This window comes from Triticum aestivum, chromosome 4B, assembly GCF_018294505.1.
Source record: "Triticum aestivum cultivar Chinese Spring chromosome 4B, IWGSC CS RefSeq v2.1, whole genome shotgun sequence".
Taxonomy (NCBI): domain Eukaryota; kingdom Viridiplantae; phylum Streptophyta; class Magnoliopsida; order Poales; family Poaceae; genus Triticum; species Triticum aestivum.
The window spans coordinates 131,237,977-131,256,378 of record NC_057804.1 but is presented as its reverse complement, the minus strand read 5'-3'; the positions used below and the strand labels follow the sequence as shown (position 1 = coordinate 131,256,378).

Genomic DNA, 18,402 nt, shown 5'->3' with positions numbered 1-18,402 from the left:
TTTTGATGAGAATGCTTTGTAAACAAGGCCCCAAATTAAAGAGTACTATTAATTTGGTCTAAATCACTACAGTTATTTTGGAACGGCGGGAGTAGTTCTAAACCACTACGCCAATTTAACTTATCCACCCACTTTGTATTGCTGTGGTGCAGGATAACCACGCATGCCAAAATGGGTTAATCCTCCTATTACCTTTCTGCACGCCAAAATGCCGAAAGCACTTGCTCATCTGGGGAATGTCTTGCTGCCAATGTTTGGCCCACAAGGACATATCATCACATACATATGCTAGCACACTAAGTTCGAAGGTGGATTTGATTATTTGCCACCATGCGCATGCACAACACAAGACTTTTAAAAGAGAGATTTGGAGATCCACCTTCAGCAGTGCAAAAGATGACTCCTGCCTAAAATCCTTTGCAAATGCATGTCACCTTCATGGGCACCAACAACCCATTACTTACCGATGTGCTCTCTAAATTCAACGAGCCAAGATAACAAGGCCACTAGCTACAAGATCGAGATAGTACAATTCAACGAGCCAAGATAACCAGGCCACTAGCTACAAGATCGAGATAGTAAAACTTTCTTCTCACAGCCACCATGGTGACAAATGTTCAAATCTAAATGGCTACATTACGCATGCGATCTCACCCCAAATCGATCGATAACTCACTCACAGCCCGTATATAAACGTACTACATGCGTGTATAGCTAGCTACACGGCGCGCTATGCAAGCTCCTAAGTTGCACCGCAGGTTGTCATCAGGCGGGCGCGCGCCTAGCTAGCTAACATGGTGGCATCAAGAAGAGCATCGTCGATGCGTGTAAGAGCTGCCATGAAGATGACATACCTCCCGGCCTTCGCCGTCGTCTTGCTCTCGGGGTGCGGCCATGCCTCCTCGAGGTCGCTGCCCTCGGTCACCACCCATGGCGCCGATGCACAGCTGGAAGGTGGCCGAGCGGCGCGCGCCAAGCTCGAGCCTCCAACCGCGAATGCTGATAAACCGCCGGAGCTCGGAATCCGCGACAACGGTTCCATTCAGTCTGAGAAGAAAAAGCGCCATGCCAAGGCGCCGCCCAAGCACCACGGGCCTGGCAAACACGCTCCCCCGGCCGACCCTTCGCCGCCGGCGCCTGATCCGGACGGCGGCCAGCCCCCGGAGGTACCTGTTCCGGAGGGCCCGCACGACCAGAACCCGCCGGCGTGGCCGTTCCCGTGGCCGCAGCCGCCACCGGGCAACGACCGGCCGCCTCTGCCTCCGTTCCCGTTCCACCCACCGCCACTTCCTGCATGGCCGCAACCAGAACCAGGCGAGCAGTGGCCCCCGCTGCCGGCATGGCCGCAGCCAGAACCAGGAAAGCAGTGGCCCCCGCTTCCTGCATGGCCGGAGCCAGGACCAGGAGAGCAGTGGCCGCCGTTCCCGGCATGGCCGCAGCCAGAACCAGGAAAGCAGTGGCCGCCGTTCCCGGCATGGCCGCAGCCAGAACCAGGAAAGCAGTGGCTGCCGTTCCCGGCATGGCCACAACCGGAGCCAGGAAAGCAGTGGCCTCCCTTCCCGTTCTACCCGCCGCCGATGCCGTCATGGCAGTGGCCGCCATCACCGTCTTTCCACGGCGAGGAGGAAGAACACGCATCTAGGCTGGCGCCGCCTGTTCCAGCGCACAACTGATGCATGCGTACAGCGCACAGGTACACAAGCGCGCGATTTTGCCCTCGCGGGAGGACACCAAATATTTGTACGACAGGAATGAATAGCAAGGATATCAAATATTAGACCGTGACCACGTAATCAATAAAGCTGGCATAATTTTATGTTGGGATCGCCTGGAACTCAGCCGGCTGGGACATAGTTATGTCTCTGACGTCACCTGCCGTCTTTTCTAATTTAAACATGATTTTTTTAGTCGCTCAGCAACCCGCTCGTTTCCTTCGATCTAGGTTGTTTATTTTTGGCTGGGCAATGTTCGTTGTCTTGTCTCGTGGGCTCTCTAGTTATGGGCCTCGTGGGTTCTCTAGTTACAGAAATAGTTGAGAGATCGAGTTTATTTCAGCCTTGTACTTTTGTTCATGAGCGTAGGAACTTTAACTTTGAAGCGCACAATCTCGCAAAATTGCATGTAATTTAGCTATAGGTCGTCACTTATGGCTGGGTCTTCCCCCGGACCAGCTTGTACCTTTGAACATTATCCAATAAATACATGCGAGATTTCTCAAAAACAAAATCTTTCTTTCGTTGGCTCACACTCTGATGCCAAAAGACCCCTAAAAAAACATCTGATTTGAAAAACGGTATGGTGTTTTCCTATGGGAAAAGACTGGAGTTAGGTCGTGTCATCGTGTGTGTGTGTGTGGGGGGGGGGGGGGGGGGGGGGAGTACATAGAGCGCACCTGCAAATTCATATTGAAATTTCACCACATGAAATTCAAAATTTTGAAAATAAAAATGTGCAAATTGTTCTCTTTTTAAATCATAATCTTTAGAAAAAGTTGATCATGAATTTATTCATAAAAATACATCCATGAATTAAAAAATGGAGATTTTAAAAAGGATTTTTTTAAAATACTCGTGAGATTAAAAACTATCACAAATTTGAAAAAAAGATAGCGAGTTTGAAAAAATATTCACAAATTAAAAAAAAATTCATCTCTATCGCAGTTGGCTGAAAAATAACTTACGGTTGCGACCCCACTTCATTCAATCATATAGTCGGGTTCCAATGCTTGGAGTTACATGTCTACTAGTGGACATGCAACTAGCCGGACAACCCCCATCCCGAACCCAATTGTTGTATCTTTGCACCTAGTGCAATTGAGGCTGACTTATAATGTTTGCAGTTGCATGTCTAGTGTTAGACATGCAACTGGCGCGACAAACCCCCATCCCGACCCTAGTTGCAGTCTCTTTGCACCCAATGCAATTGCAGTCATGTTTCAATGCTTGAAGTTGCATGTCTAGTGCTGGACATGCAACTGGCCCACAACCCCCGTCCCGACCCCAGTTGCGGTCTCTTTGCACCCAGTGCAATTGCAGCCGAGTTACAGTGTTTAAAGTTGCATGTCTAGTGTTGGACATGCAATTGGCCCGACAACCCCCGTCCCGACCCAAGTTGCAGTCTTGTTGCACCCAGTGCAATTGGAGTCAAGTTACAATATTCGCAGTTGCATGTGTTAGTGTTGGACATGCAAATGGCCTGACAACCCTCGCTCGACATCAGTTGTACTCTCTTTGTGGCCATCAGTCACAATTGGGTTACAACACTTGCAGTTGCATGCCTAGTGATGAACATGCAACTGGCCCCGACAACTTACCTTTCGATCCCAATTGCAATGGCTTTGTGCCCTTGCAGGTGCAATCAAGTTATAACGCTTGCGTTTACATGTCTCATAATAAAAGAAAGAATTCCTTACAGTTACACAGGTGACAGCGCTTGAAATTGTGTGCATGTTGTCATGCTTGCAGTTGCGCTCTAGGTGTGACGCTTAACAACAACAACAACAACAACAACAACAACAACAACAACAACAACAACAACAACAACAACAACAACAACAACAACAACAACAACAACAACAACAACAACAACAACAACAACAGAGAAAATGAGAAATAAAAAACAAAATGAGAAAGGGAACATGAGAAAAAATATGAACTTGCAAAAAATTAGAACAACAACATAAACCAAAATTTTCAATGAAAAAACAGAAGAAAAAATATATCTGAAACCATACTTTCTTTCACTCTCACTTTGATTCTAGAATGCATCTAGTTGTCATCTTCTTTGTGAGTCAAACACGTGAATAATGATAAGCATAAAAAAGAAAACACAAATGCGAGAAAAAAACCGGGAACACAAAAATAAAAGTACAAAAAAATATCTTCTAGTACATTTAAAAAATTAACCAAATTTCATCTGAGTAGACATTAGTTAAAAACATCTTTACATATTCTGTCCCAAACAAAAAATGAAGACAAAAAAGTGAACAAATATAGAAAAAGGGAGGTAAAATAGAAAGTTAGATAGGAATAATGGATAAAACATAAAACAGCAAAGAAAACCAAAATGCAAAAAAAAGTCGCTTGTTCCCTTATTATCTCTCGTGCACACCTGTAGCCTAGGATAAAAAGAAAAAAGAACGAACCCAATATCATGTCACACCTAATCCCTGCTTAGTGTGATTCAGAGCTGCCAAGTGGGCCCTGCCAACTGGCAGCCAACCGGCGTGTGTAGTGTGCGTTTAGAAAAGGCCGCATGTGGCCGCGAGCAAGGCATGCGTGCGTTGACAATTCTTGTATCCCAACCTTTCTCTGCAATCTCACCTGCTCTCTCCTCCTTTCCAAGCAACGCTCGCCTCTCATCTCTCCCTCTCGATCTCGACCCCCTTCCTCCTTACTGGGTTCGTTACAGCTGGTATTCATAGACAATTTCGCCGAAATTTTTCTCCCTTGTGTCTGATTGAGGATCGGTAACATCCACATCGCCGGTGCGTGCTGCTCCGGCAAGCCGCGCAAAATCCGCCGCGGGGTTCGATCCCCTTCAGCCAAGACCACGGCTCCATCCAAGGCTTCGACGGCGATGCAGCAGGTGCTAGCCGCCATGGACGAGGGAAACACCAGCATCACCAAGATGCTCGATGCCCTGCTCCCCAAGGTCGACGAGCAGAAGGCGGCGCAGGACACGCAGATCGAGCTGTAGGCCACCTTCAATGCCCAGATCTCGTAGGAGGTGCGCGGTCTCTCTCGTCAGATCGATCTGACCCACGCGGACCTCGATGCCACGCGCAAGACGGTGGAAGGGTCGGCCTCGCCTACGGTCTCGGTCACCACGCTCCTTCACCAGCCCGCCCAGCAATAGCAGCACCCCCCTCCACCACCACCGCCCCCGCCTCCACCGTCACCGCACCCAGTTCCCAACCCATCTCGCTCGTCCTCATCCCACGTGTGCTTGGGCGACCGCCGTCCGCCGCTCATCCCGGTGCCTCCGCACGGCGGGTTCGTCGCCGCGGCGACTACTCTCCAAGGGGCTATCACTCCAACAAGTACCACAAGCCTCCCAATCACGACTTCTCCAAGTTCGATGGAACAACACCATACTTGTGGCTGGATCGCTGCGTCGCCTACTTCGAGCTCTACAATGTGGCCTCACACCACAGGGTAGCCACGGCGGCGCTCTACATCGACGGCCAGGCCGCGCACTGGATACAAGCGTACCAGCAGACGCACCACAACATCACATGGGATCTCTTTACCACGACGATCCTGGAGGAGTTCAGCGTAGACGAGTTCGAGATGGTGATGCATAAGCTTCTCCAACTCCGGCAAACGGGCACCGTCACCGAGTACCGTGCAGCGTTTGACGAGTAGATGTATCACCTCCTCGCGCTCGACCCATCGATCAACATAAGATTCTTTGTCACGCAGTTCCTCCTCGGCCTGAAGGACGAGTTGTGAGCTCCGGTGCGCCTCCAGGCACCCTCCAGCATCACGCGCGTCTCAGTGCTCGCACACATCCAGGAAGAAGAAACGGGCACAACGCGCGCGCGTCCTCGCATCACCCCATCCGGCCGACCGCCTCTAGAAGCACCAACACCACAGCGAGCCGCAGCCGCCCCGATCCGCGCCCAGGGTGACGAGTTCGCACGAGAGCGGCAACTGCGCGATTTTTGTCGCGCCAACAACCTCTGTTTCAAGTGCGGGGATTGCTACTCCAGAGAGCATCGTTGCACCCAGCCTGCGCAGCTACTCACCATCAGCGTCGGGGACCATGGCGAGGTTCTCTCAGACGACACCATACACGCCTTGCAGTTGCTCGACGACCCAGGACCGGCAGCGCAATTGCCCGCACCGGTCGTGGACACGCCGGAATGCCGCCTCCTCTCGTCGCAAGCGCTCGGCGGCACTGACTCACCGACCACAATCCGGCTGCGTGCACTGGTGGGAAACCAAGTCATGCTGCTGCCCCTCGACTCGGGCAGTACTCATAGTTTTGTGAACAAGGCCTTTGTCGATAGCCTCGGCCTCGCCACGGAGGAGAGACCCACGGTGGAGGTGCGCGTGGCCAATAGGGACAAGCTCACCTGCAACCGCATTGTGCCCGGCCTCAAGTGGTGGATGCAGGGCCATACTTTCGAGATGCTCATGCATGAACAGGAGATCAGGGCATACGACGACATTCTGAGCATGGACTGGCTCGCCCAGCACAACCCCATGACATTCCACTGGCAAGACAAATGGGTCAAGTTCCAGCACGGGGGCGAGGAGGTCACCCTGCGGGGCGTGCCAACCAAGACGACCACCACTCTCAAAGCAGTCGAACCCGACGAGCTCCGCAAGATGATCGCCGGGAACGATGTCTGGGCCATGGCCATGGTGGACACCTGCGGGCACACGGCGTGCCCACAAAGCCAAACTCCGCTCGCCGACCTGCTCGAAGAATTCGCCGATGTGTTCGCGACACCGCAAAGGCTCCCTCCTCACCGCTAGTACGACCACGCCGTCATACTGGTAGAGGGCACGGTCCCCGCGAACACGTGCCCATACCGCTACTCACCACTCTAGAAGGACAAGATCGAGCGCCAGGTCAAGGAGATGTTGGACTCCGGCGTGATCACACATAGTGTCAGCCCGTACGCCGCGCCGGTCTTGCTGGTCAAGAAGAAGGATGGCACATGGAGGTTCTGTGTCGACTACTGCCGTCTCAACAACGCCACCATCAAAAACAAGTTTCCCCTGCCCATCATCGACGAGCTGCTCGATGAACTGATCTGCGCTGTGGTGTTCTCCAAGCTGGATTTGCGTGCCGAGTACCATCAGATCAAGATGCGCGAAGAGGACGAATCCAAGACGGCGTTCAAGACGCACCACGGGCATTTTCAGTTTTGGGTCATGCCGTTCGGCCTCACGAATGCGTCGACCACATTTCAGTGTTTGATGAACGCCATATTTGGTAAGTATGTGCGCAAGTTCGTGATCATCTTCCTGGATGATATCCTTGTCTTTAGTGAGACCATGGAAGAGCACCTGGAGCATCTGCACATCGTCCTCGAGCTGCTCCGCGCGCACCAGCTCTTCGTCAAGGAATCCAAGTGCACCTTCACCTACGAGCACATCGACTACCTCGGCCACATGATCTCCAGGGAGGTTGTGGCCACGGACAAAGAGAAGACGCAGTCCATGGAGTAGTGGCCGACGCCGACGAACGCAGAAAGTTCGTGCTGCACTACGGCATCATCGCGAAGCCGCTCACGCAGCTACTCACCAAGAAGGGGTTTTCCTGGTCCGACCAAGCACAGACGATGTTCGACATGCTCAAGCAGGCCATGGTCACCACCCCGGTCCTGGCGCTGCCAAACTTCAAGCGGCCATTCACGATCGAGGCGGATGCCTGAGACATGGGCGTGGGCGCAGTGCTCGCACAGGACGACCACCTCATGGCCTACTTCAGCAAGGCTTTGGGTGTGCGCAAACAAAAGCTGTCCACCTACGAGAAGGAGTTCCTCACCATGATGATGGCCATCCACAAGTGGCGCCAGTACCTGCAACATGGCCCCTTCAACATCATCACGGACTACAAGTCGCTCTGCAACCTCGGCGAGCAGCACCTGGAGACAGAGCTTCAATGCAAGGCCATTGCAAAGCTGGTGGGGCTCCAATTTCGATTCTAGTACAGGCGGGGACTGGACAATGGTGCCGCCGATGCACTCTCCCGCGTGAGCAAGCAATTCAAGGTGGCCACGCTCTCGACGTGCCAACCAGCCTGGGTGCAGGAGGTCATCAACTCCTACACCACCAACGCCGATGCTCAAGATCGACTGCAGCAACTCGCCATCCACAGCCCCGATGCAGATGGCTACGAGCTCTACCGCGATACCATCAGGCGCCAGGGCCGCCTCTGGATTGGGGCCAATTTGGTCCTGCGCACAAAGCTCATTGCCGCGCTGCACTGCAGTGTTGTGGGCGGCCACTCTAGCACCACCGCCACCTACGAGCGAGTGCGCAAGCACTTCGACTAGTACGGGCTCAAGCGCGACGTTGACAACTTCGTGCATCAGTGCGTGGTGTGCCAGCAGGCCAAACATGAGCACGTCAAGCCAGCCAGCCTCCTAACACCGCTCCCATCCTGACGGCGCCTTGGGAGGATCTGACCATGGACTTCGTCGAAGGCCTGCCGCGCTCTGAGGGCTTCGACACGATCATGGTGGTCGTCAACCGCTTCACCAAATTCGCGCACTTCTTACCCTTACACCACCCCTTCAACACAACTCAGGTGGCGCGCGCCTTCTGGGACAACGTGGTGAAGCTCCATGGCATTCCGTCGTCCATCGTCTCCGACCGTGACAAGATCTTCACCAGCCACCTCTGGCACGAGCTGCTGGCGGGAGCGGGTACCAATATGCTTTACTCGACGGCCTACCACCCCTAGACGGACGACCAGAGCGAACAGGTGAACCAGTGCATGGAGATGTATCTCTGTTTGCGTGGTGCACGACGCTCCGCACAAATGGCGATGCTGGCTTCCCATGGCCGATGATGTCTACTACACAATCTTCTTCTTGTAGACGTTGTTGGGCCTGCAAGTGCACAGGTTTATAGGACAGTAGCAAATTTCCCTCAAGTGGATGACCTAAGGTTTATCAATCCGTAGGAGGCGTAGGATGAAGGTGGTCTCTCTCAAACAACCCTGCAACCAAATAACAAAGAGTCTCTTGTGTCCCCAACACACCCAATACAATGGTAAATTGTATGGGTGCACTAGTTCGGCGAAGAGATGGTGATACAAGTGCAATATGGATGGTAGATATAGGTTTTTGTAATCTGAAAATATAAAAACAACAAGGTAACTAATGATAAAAGTTAGCGTAAATGGTATTGCAATGGTAGGAAACAAGGCATAGGTTTCATACTTTCAATAGTGCAAGTTCTCTCAACAGTAATAACATAGATAGATCATATAACAATCCCTCAACATGCAACAAAGAGTCCCAAAGCCACTAATAGCGGAGAACAAACGAAGAGATTATGGTAGGGTATGAAACCACCTCAAAGTTATTCTTTCGGATCAATCTATTCAAGAGTTCGTACTAGAATAACACCTTAAGATACAAATCAACCAAAACCCTAATGTCACCTAGATACTCCATTGTCACCTCAAGTATCCGTGGGCATGATTATACGATATGCATCACACAATCTCAGATTCATTTATTCAACCAACACAAAGTACTTCAAAGAGTGCCCCAAAGTTTCTACCGGTGAGTCAAGACGAAAACGTGTGCCAACCCTTATGCATAGGTTCATGGGCGGAACCCGCAAGTTGATCACCAAAACATACATCAAGTGGATCACGTGATATCCCATTGTCACCACAGATAAGCACGGCAAGACATACATCAAGTGTTCTCAAATCATTAAAGACTCAATCCAATAAGATAACTTCAAGAGGAAAACTCAATTCATCACAAGAGAGTAGAGGGGGAGAAACATCATAAGATCGCGAAACATCATAAGAGAGAACACGAGAGAGAGAGAGATCAAACACATAGCTACTGGTACATACCCTCAGCCCTGAGGGTGAACTACTCCCTCCTCGTCATGGAGAGCGACGGGATGATGAAGAAGGCCACCGGTGAGGGATCCCCCCTCCAGCAGGGTGCCGGAACAGGCTCCCGAGAGGTTTTTGGTGGCTACAGAGGCTTGCGGCGGCGGAATTCCCGATCTATCTTCGTATTCGATGGTTTTAGGGTATATGGGAATATATAGGCGAAAGAAGTCGGTCGGGGGAGCCACTAGGGGCCCATGAGGCAGGGGGCGCGCCCAGGGGGTGGGCGCGCCCTCCTATCTTCTGGCCTCCTCGATGCTTCCCCGGAGCTTGTACTCCAAGTCTCCCGGATCATGTTCGTTCCAAAAATCACGCTCCCGAAGGTTTCATTCCGTTTGGACTCCGTTTGATATTCCTTTTCTTCAAAATACTGAAATAGGCAAAAAAAACAGCAATATGGGCTGGGCCTCCGGTTAGTAGGTTAGTTCCAAAAATGATATAAATGTGTAAAATAAAGCCCATAAACATCCAAAAGGGGTAATATAATAGCATGGAACAATAAAAAATTACAGATACATTGGAGACATATCAAGCATCCCCAAGCTTAATTCCTACTCGTCCTCGAGTAGGTAAATGATAAAAACATAATTTTTGATGTGGAATGCTACCTATCATAATTCTCAATGTAATTTTTTTATTATGGCATGAATTTTCAGATCCAAATGATTCAAAATAAAAGTTCATATTGACATAAGAAATAGTAATACTTCAAGCATACTAATAAAAGCAATCATGTCTTCTCAAAATAACATGGCTAAAGAAAGTTCATCCCTACAAAATCATATAGTCAGGTTATGCTTCATTTTTGTCACACAAAAATGTTCCCAAATTCTACACCCCCGATGACAAGCCAAGCAATTGTTTCGTACTTAAATAATCTCAAACTTTTTCAACTTTCACGGAATACATGAGCGTGAGCCATGGATATAACACTATGTGTGGAATAGAATATGATGCTGGGGATTGTGTGAGAAGACAAAAAAGGAGAAAGCCTCACTTTGACGAGGATAATAAACGGGCTATGGAGATGCCCATCAACTGATGTCAATGCGAGGAGTAGGGGTTGCCATGCAACGGATGCACTAGAGCTATAAATGAATGAAAGCTCAACAAAAGAAACTAAGTGGGTGTGCATCCAACTTGCTTGCTCACGAAGACCTAGGGCATTTGAGGAAGCCCATCGTAGGAATATACAAGCCAAGTTCTATAATGAAAAATTCCCACTAGTATATGAAAGTGACAACATATGAGACTCTCTATATGAAAAACATGGTGCTACTTTGAAGCACAATATATGAGACTCACTAAATGAAGGACATGGTGCTACTTTGAAGCACAAGTGGAAAAGGAGATAGTAACATTGCCCCCTTTTTATTTATTTTATTTTTTTCTTTTCTTCTTTTTTTTCTTTTTTTTATTTTTCTTTTTTTCTTTGGCCTTTCTTTTTTTCTTTTGGCCTTTCTTTTTTTCTTTGGGGACAATGCTCTAATAATGATGATCATCACACTTTTACTGATTTACAACACATGAATTACAACTCGAAACTAGAACAAGATAAGACTCTATATGAATGCCTCCGGCGGTGTACCGGGATGGTGCAATGAATCAAGAGTGACATGTATGAAAAATTATGCATGGTGGCTTTGCCACAAATACGATGTCAACTACATGATCATGCAATGGCAATATGACAAAACTAATGCGTGTCATGATGATAAACGAAACGGTGGAAATTTGCATGGCAATATATCTCGGAATGGCTATGGAAATGCCATAATATGTAGGTATGGTGGCTGTTTTGAGGAAGATATAAGGAGGTTTATCTATGATAGAGCGTATCATATCACGGGGTTTGGATGCACCGGCGAAGTTTGCACCAACTCTCAAGGTGAGAAAGGGCAATGCACGGTACCGAAGAGGCTAGCAATGGTGGAAAGGTAAAAGTGCGTATAATCCATGGACTCAACATTAGTCAAAAAACTCATATACTTATTGCAAAAATTTAGAATTCATCAAAAACCAAGCACTACGCGCATGCTCCTAGAGGGATAGATTGGTAGGAAAAGACCATCGCTCGTCCCCGACCGCCACTCATAAGGATGCACAATCCAAGGACACTTCATGTTTCAAATTTATTACACAACTTTAACCATACATGCATGCTGCGGGACTTGCTAACTTCAACACAAGCATTCTTTAAATTCATAATCACCCAACTAGCATTACTTTAATATCACTACCTCCATATCTCAAAACAATTACCAAGTATCAAATTGATCATAGCATCCAATTCACTTCCTATGATAGTTTTTATTATACCCAACTTGGATGCCTACCATTCTAGGACCAATCTTATAACCATAGAAAATACCATGCTGTTCTAAGAGACTCTCAAAATAATAAGTGAAGCATGAGAGACTAGCAATTTCTACAAAATTAAGCCACCGCCATGCTCTAAAAGATATAAGTGAAGCACATAGAGCAAAAACTATCTAGCTCAAAAGATATAAGTGAAGCACATAGAGTATTCTAATAAATTCTAATAAAGTAGGCTTCTCCCAAAAGGTGTGTACAACAAGTATGATTGTGGAAAACTTAAAAGCAAATACTAATATCATACACGACGCTCCAAGCAAAACACATATCATGTGGCGAATAAAAATATAGCTCCAAGTAAAGTTACCAATGAACAAAGACGAAAGAGGGGATGCCTTCCCGGGGCATCCCCAAGCTTAGGCTTTTGGCTACTCTTGAATATCTTGTGGTTCCATGGGCATCCTCAAGCTTAGGCTTTTTCCACTCCTTATTCCATAGTCCATCGAATCTTTACCCAAAACTTGAAAACTTCACAACACAAAACTCAACAGAAAACTCGTAAGCTCCGTTAGTATAAGAAAATAAAACCACCACTTAGGTACTGTAGTGAACTCATTCTAGATTCATGTTGGTGTAATATCTACTGTATTCCAACTTCTCTATGGTTCATACCCTCCGATAGTACTCATAGATTCATCAAAATAAGCAAACAACACATAGAAAACAGAATCTGTCAAAAACAGAACAGTCTGTAGTAATCTGTATCAAACTTATACTTCTGGAACTCCAAAAATCCTACCAAATTAGGAAGTCCTAAGAAATTTGTGTACCCATCTATAGAAAGAATAATCAGAACAAAATCACGTTTCTGTGAATTATCAAAACTAATTTACTGGGTGCAAAAGTTTCTGATTTTTAGCTGGATCAACACAACTATCACCGTAAGCTATCCTAAAGGTCTTGCTTGGCACTTTATTGAAACAAAAGCTATAAAACATGATTACTAAAGTAGCATAATCATGTGGATACACAAAAACAGTAATGGTAAATATTGGGTTGTCTCCCAACAAGCGCTTTTCTTTAATGCCTTTCTAGCTAGGCATGATGATGACAGTGATGCTCACATAAAAGATAAGAATTGAAACATAACGGGAGCATCATGAAGCATATGACTAGCACATTTAAGTCTAACCCTCTTCCTATGCATAGGGATTTTGTGAGCAAACAGCTTATGGGAACAATAATCAACTAGCATAGGAAGGTAAAACAAGCATAACTTCAAGACTTTTAGCACATAGAGAGGAAACTTGACATTATTGCAAATCCTACAAGCATATGTTCCTCCCCCATAATAATTTTCAGTAGCATCATGAATGAATTTAACAATATAACCATCACCTAAAGCATTCTTTTCATGATCTACAAGCATAAAAAATTTACTACTCTCCACATAAGCAAAATTCCTCTCATTCGGAATAGTGGGAGTATCATAAGAGACTTGAACACTAAAAATTGTTTCCACAATAAAGAGTAATGTTCAGAAAAAGGGTAATCATAATCATGACAAGTTTTATAAATATAATCATCACTACTTTTTATAGCATAAGTTTCATCACAATAATCATCATAAGTAGCAACTTCGTTCTCATCATAATCGATTGAAACCTCTCCCAAGATAGTGGAATCACTAAATAAAGTTGACACTCTTCAAAATCCACTTTCGTATTCATCACAATAAAATTGAACATCCTCCAAAATAGTGGGATCACTACTTCCTGAAGTTGACACTCTTCCAAACCCACTTTCATCAATATAATCATCATAGGTAAGAGGCATGCTATCATTATAACAACTTTGCATATCAAAACTTGGGATGCTAAAAATATCATCTTCATTAAACATAGCATCCCTAAGCTGGGGACAAACATTAATTTCAGCAAATATATTCTCAAATATTTCATCCTTATCAAACATAGCTTCCCCAAGCTTGGGCCTTTTTCATCTCATAAGCATAATCACTCTCATCATTAAAAATATGGATAGCACCAATAGTATAGCAATTATCATCATCACAATGAGTAGTAGGAGCAACATCATTTGGGAGGGATACCTTTTTACCTTTGTTGCTCCTTATTTTTTTTCTTCTTCACATTATGTGTGGGTTCAACCTTCTTCTTTGAGCTCCTTATGGATGAGATTGGTTGAATAGAAAACTCCTCCTCGTTACCTGATTCATCATAAAAAATAATAGGAGGATATTGGGAAATCTCTCCCCTTTCATTAGTATTCTCTTCATCTTCTATTTGCTTTCTTTTCTTTAGGTAATCGGCAATATAAGGATTTTCAATGCAATTCACCGCACAAAACATATAAATCGTTCAAGAAGGTTATAACGGGCAAATTCTGGAAGAAATTTAGTTAAACGTTTCATTTCTTCGTAACCCATAAGCAAACTAAGTTCATTATAATGTGCAAGGGAAATCAAATCATCATAATTTTTGGACACGATTCGATCATGAAACAACTTGCATTGGAGATGTAAATGACCACTTTCATTGCAAAGTTCACAAGTACGGCCAAGGAAATATAATTTTTCAGCACTCACCCTTAGCCTTTCTTGCAACAATTTAGTTTCTACATGCTTATGCCTCTTGCAATATCTATCTTCTCTATTTGGTGTATCTATGCAAACCCAATGCTCTCCACAAAAATCGACATGCTTATAAGAGATATTTTCATCATAACTAGTGCAATCATCATTAGTACTATGGATATTCAAAGAGTTCATACTAACAACATTGCAATCATGCTCATCATTCAAAGATTTAGTATCAAGCATTTTATAGACATCTTCTTCTAGCACTTGAGCACAATTTTCCTTTTCATCATACTCGCGAAAGATATTAAAAAGACGAAGCGTATGAGACAACTCAGTTCCATTTTTTGTATTTTTCTTTTATAAACTAAACTAGTGGTAAAACAAGAAACAAAAAGATTCGATTGCAAGATCTAAAGATATACCTTCCAGCACTCACCTCCCCGGCAACGGCGCCAGAAAAGAGCTTGATGTCTACTATACAACCTTCTTCTTGTAGACATTGTTGGGCCTGCAAGTGCCCAGGTTTGTAGGACAGTAGCAAATTTCCCTCAAGTGGATGACCTAAGGTTTATCAATTCGTACGAGGCATAGGATGAAGATGGTCTCTCTCAAACAACCCTACAACCAAATAACAAAGAGTCTCTTGTGTCCCCAACACACCCAATACAATGGTAAATTGTATAGGTGCACTAGTTCGGCGAAGAGATGGTGATACAAGTGCAATATGGATGGTAGATATAGGTTTTTGTAATCTGAAAATATAAAAACAAAAAAGTAACTAATGATAAAAGTGAGCGTAAACGGTATTGCAATGGTAGGAAACAAGACATAGGGTTCATACTTTCACTAGTGCAAGTTCTCTCAACAATAATAACATAGATAGATCATATAACAATCCCTCAACATGCAACAAAGAGTCACTCCAAAGCCACTAATAGTGGAGAACAAACGAAGAGATTATGGTAGGGTACGAAACCACCTCAAAGTTATTCTTTCGGATCAATATATTCAAGAGTTCGTACTAGAATAACACCTTAAGATACAAATCAACCAAAACCCTAAGGTCACCTCCATACTCCATTGTCACCTCAAGTATCTGTGGGCATGATTATATGATATGCATCACACAATCTCAGATTCATCTATTCAACCAACACAAAGTACTTCAAAGAGTGCCCCAAAGTTTCTACCGGAGATTCAAGATGAAAACGTGTGCCAACCATTATGCATAGGTTCATCCGCGGGACCCGCAAGTTGATCACCAAAACATACATCAAGTGGATCACGTGATATCCCATTGTCACCACAGAGAAGCACGATAAGACATACATCAAGTGTTCTCAAATCATTAAAGACTCAATCCGATAAGATAACTTCAAGAGGAAAACTCAATTCATCACAAGAGAGTAGAGGGGGAGAAACATCACAAGATCCAACTATAATAGCAAAGCTCGCGATACATCAAGATCGTGCCATAGAGAGAACACGAGAGAGAGAGAGAGAGAGAGAGAGAGATCAAACACATAGCCACTGGTACATACCCTCAGCCCCGAGGGTGAACTACTCCCTCCTAATCATGGAGAGAGTGTGACGCCCCCGATTCAATCGTACATTGATCATGCACACAAACGTGTACGATCAAGATCAGGGACTCACGGGAAGATATCACAACACAACTCTAAAAACATAAATAAGTCATACAAGCATCATAATACAAGCCAGGGGCCTCGAGGGCTCGAATACAAGTGCTCAATCATAGACGAGTCAGCGGAAGCAACAATATCTGAGTACAGACATAAATTAAACAAGTTTCCATAAGATGGCTAGCACAAACTGGGATACAGATCGAAAGAGGCGCAGGCCTCCTGCCTGGGATCCTCCTAACTACTCCTCGAAGCTGAACTCCATGTAGAATCAACCTTGGGATCATCTGGCTTCTGGGCTCCAGCATCTGATTGCGACAACCAGGTAGAAAGGAAAGGGGGGGAAAGGGGGAGAAAAGCAACCGTGAGTACTCATCCAAAGTACTCGCAAGCAAGGATCTACACTACATATGCATGGGTATATGTGTAAGGAGGCCATATCAGTGGACTGAACTGCAGAATGCCAGAATAAGAGGGGGATAGCTAGTCCTATCGAAGACTACGCTTCTGGCATCCTCCGTCTTGCAGCATGTAGAAGAGAGTAGATTGAAGTCCTCCAAGTAGCAACGCATAGCATAATCCTACCCGGCGATCCTCCCCTCGTCGCCCTGTGGAAAAGCGATCACCGGGTTGTTTGTGGAACTTGTCTGGGTGTGTTTTATTAAGTATCTGGTTCTAGTTGTCATAAGGTCAAGGTACAACTCCGGGTCGTCCTTTTACCGAGGGACACGGCTATTCGAATAGATTAACTTCCCTGCAGGGGTGCACCACATAAACCAACACGCTCGATCCCATTTGGCCGGACACACTTTCCTGGGTCATGCCCGGCCTCGGAAGATCAACACATCACAGCCCCACCTAGGCACAACAAAGAGGTCAGCCCGCCAGTCTAAATCCTATGCGCGCAGGGGTCTGGGCCCATCGCCCATTGCACACCTGCACGTTGCGAGGGCGGCCGGAAGCAGACCTAGCAACCTCCATTACAAAGGAAGTCACGTTACGCGGTCCAATCCGGCGCGCGCCGCTCCGTCGCTGACGTCAAGAAGGCTTCGGCTGATACCACGACTTCGAGTGCCCATATCTTTCCCGCGTAGTTGGTTAGTGCGTATAGGCCAGTGGCCAGACTCAGATCAAATACCAAGATCTCGTTAAGCATGTTATTATGAAGCAACCGCGAACGCCGACCAGGGCCCGGCCCACCTCTCGCCTAGGTGGTCTCAACCTGCCCTGCCGCTCCGCCACAAAGATCCACACAGAGGGCCGTCGGGACAAAGGTCCTTTCAGCCCCCAATTCGTGAATCACTCGCGGGTACTCTTCGAGCGGACCCAACTTTAGTCACCATCTGTAATATGTATATATGTATAGTATATACCCGTGATCACCTCCCAAGTGATCATGGCCCAATATTATAGTAAGGCAGACTGACAAGAATGTAGGGCCAATGATGATAAACTAGCATCCTATACTAAGTATTTAGGATTGCAGGTAAGGTATCAACAGATGTAGCAACAATGTCAGACTATGCATTAGAATAGGATTAACGGAAAGCAGTAACATGCTACACTACTCTAATGCAAGCAGTATAGAGGAGAATAGGCGATATCTGGTGATCAAGGGGGGGGGGCTTGCCTGGTTGCTCTGGCAAGTAGGGGTCATCAACTCCGTAGTCGAACTGGGGTCACCGGCAGTCTCGGGGTCTACCGGAAAGAAGTAACGGAGGGGGAACACAATAAATAACAGAGCAATCAAAGCATCACAAAGCCTAACAAGGCAATACGCGGTGCTGGGTGTGCCCTAACGCGGTAGTAGGTGATACCGACAAAGGGGGAAAACATCTGGGAAAGTATTCCTGGTGTTTCGCGTTTTCGGACAGATGAACCGGAGGGGAAATGTTGCAGGTTCACTATGGTAGGGATGCGTGGCGGACGAACGGGCTCCGTATCTGGATTCGTCTCGTCGTTCTGAGCAACTTTCATGTACAAAGTTTTTCCATCCGAGCTACGGTTTATTTTATATTAATTTTAAAAGATTTAATCATGTTTAGAATTTATTTAATAATTTAATTCTAACATTATCCAGAATAGTGTATGCTGACATCATCATGACATCAGCATGACATCAGCGGTCAATAGTCAGTTGACTTCGTCCAACTGACGCGTGGGTCCTATATGTCATAGGCTTAGGTTAACTAAATTGGTTTAGTTAATTAAATAGGTGATTAGGTTAACTAATTATGCTTAAAT

The 18,402-nt window shown here is 46.2% G+C and overlaps 1 protein-coding gene across 1 annotated transcript; it reads left to right on the top strand.

Annotated features, from left to right (window-relative positions):
- The first annotated feature begins 660 nt into the window (after positions 1-660).
- LOC123094618 (proline-rich protein HaeIII subfamily 1) lies at positions 661-2,221 on the top strand. The gene has a single exon (XM_044516587.1). It carries the CDS (start codon positions 795-797, stop codon positions 1,671-1,673), a length of 879 nt encoding a protein of 292 aa, XP_044372522.1. The 5' UTR covers positions 661-794; the 3' UTR covers positions 1,674-2,221.
- Positions 2,222-18,402: the final 16,181 nt, after the last annotated feature.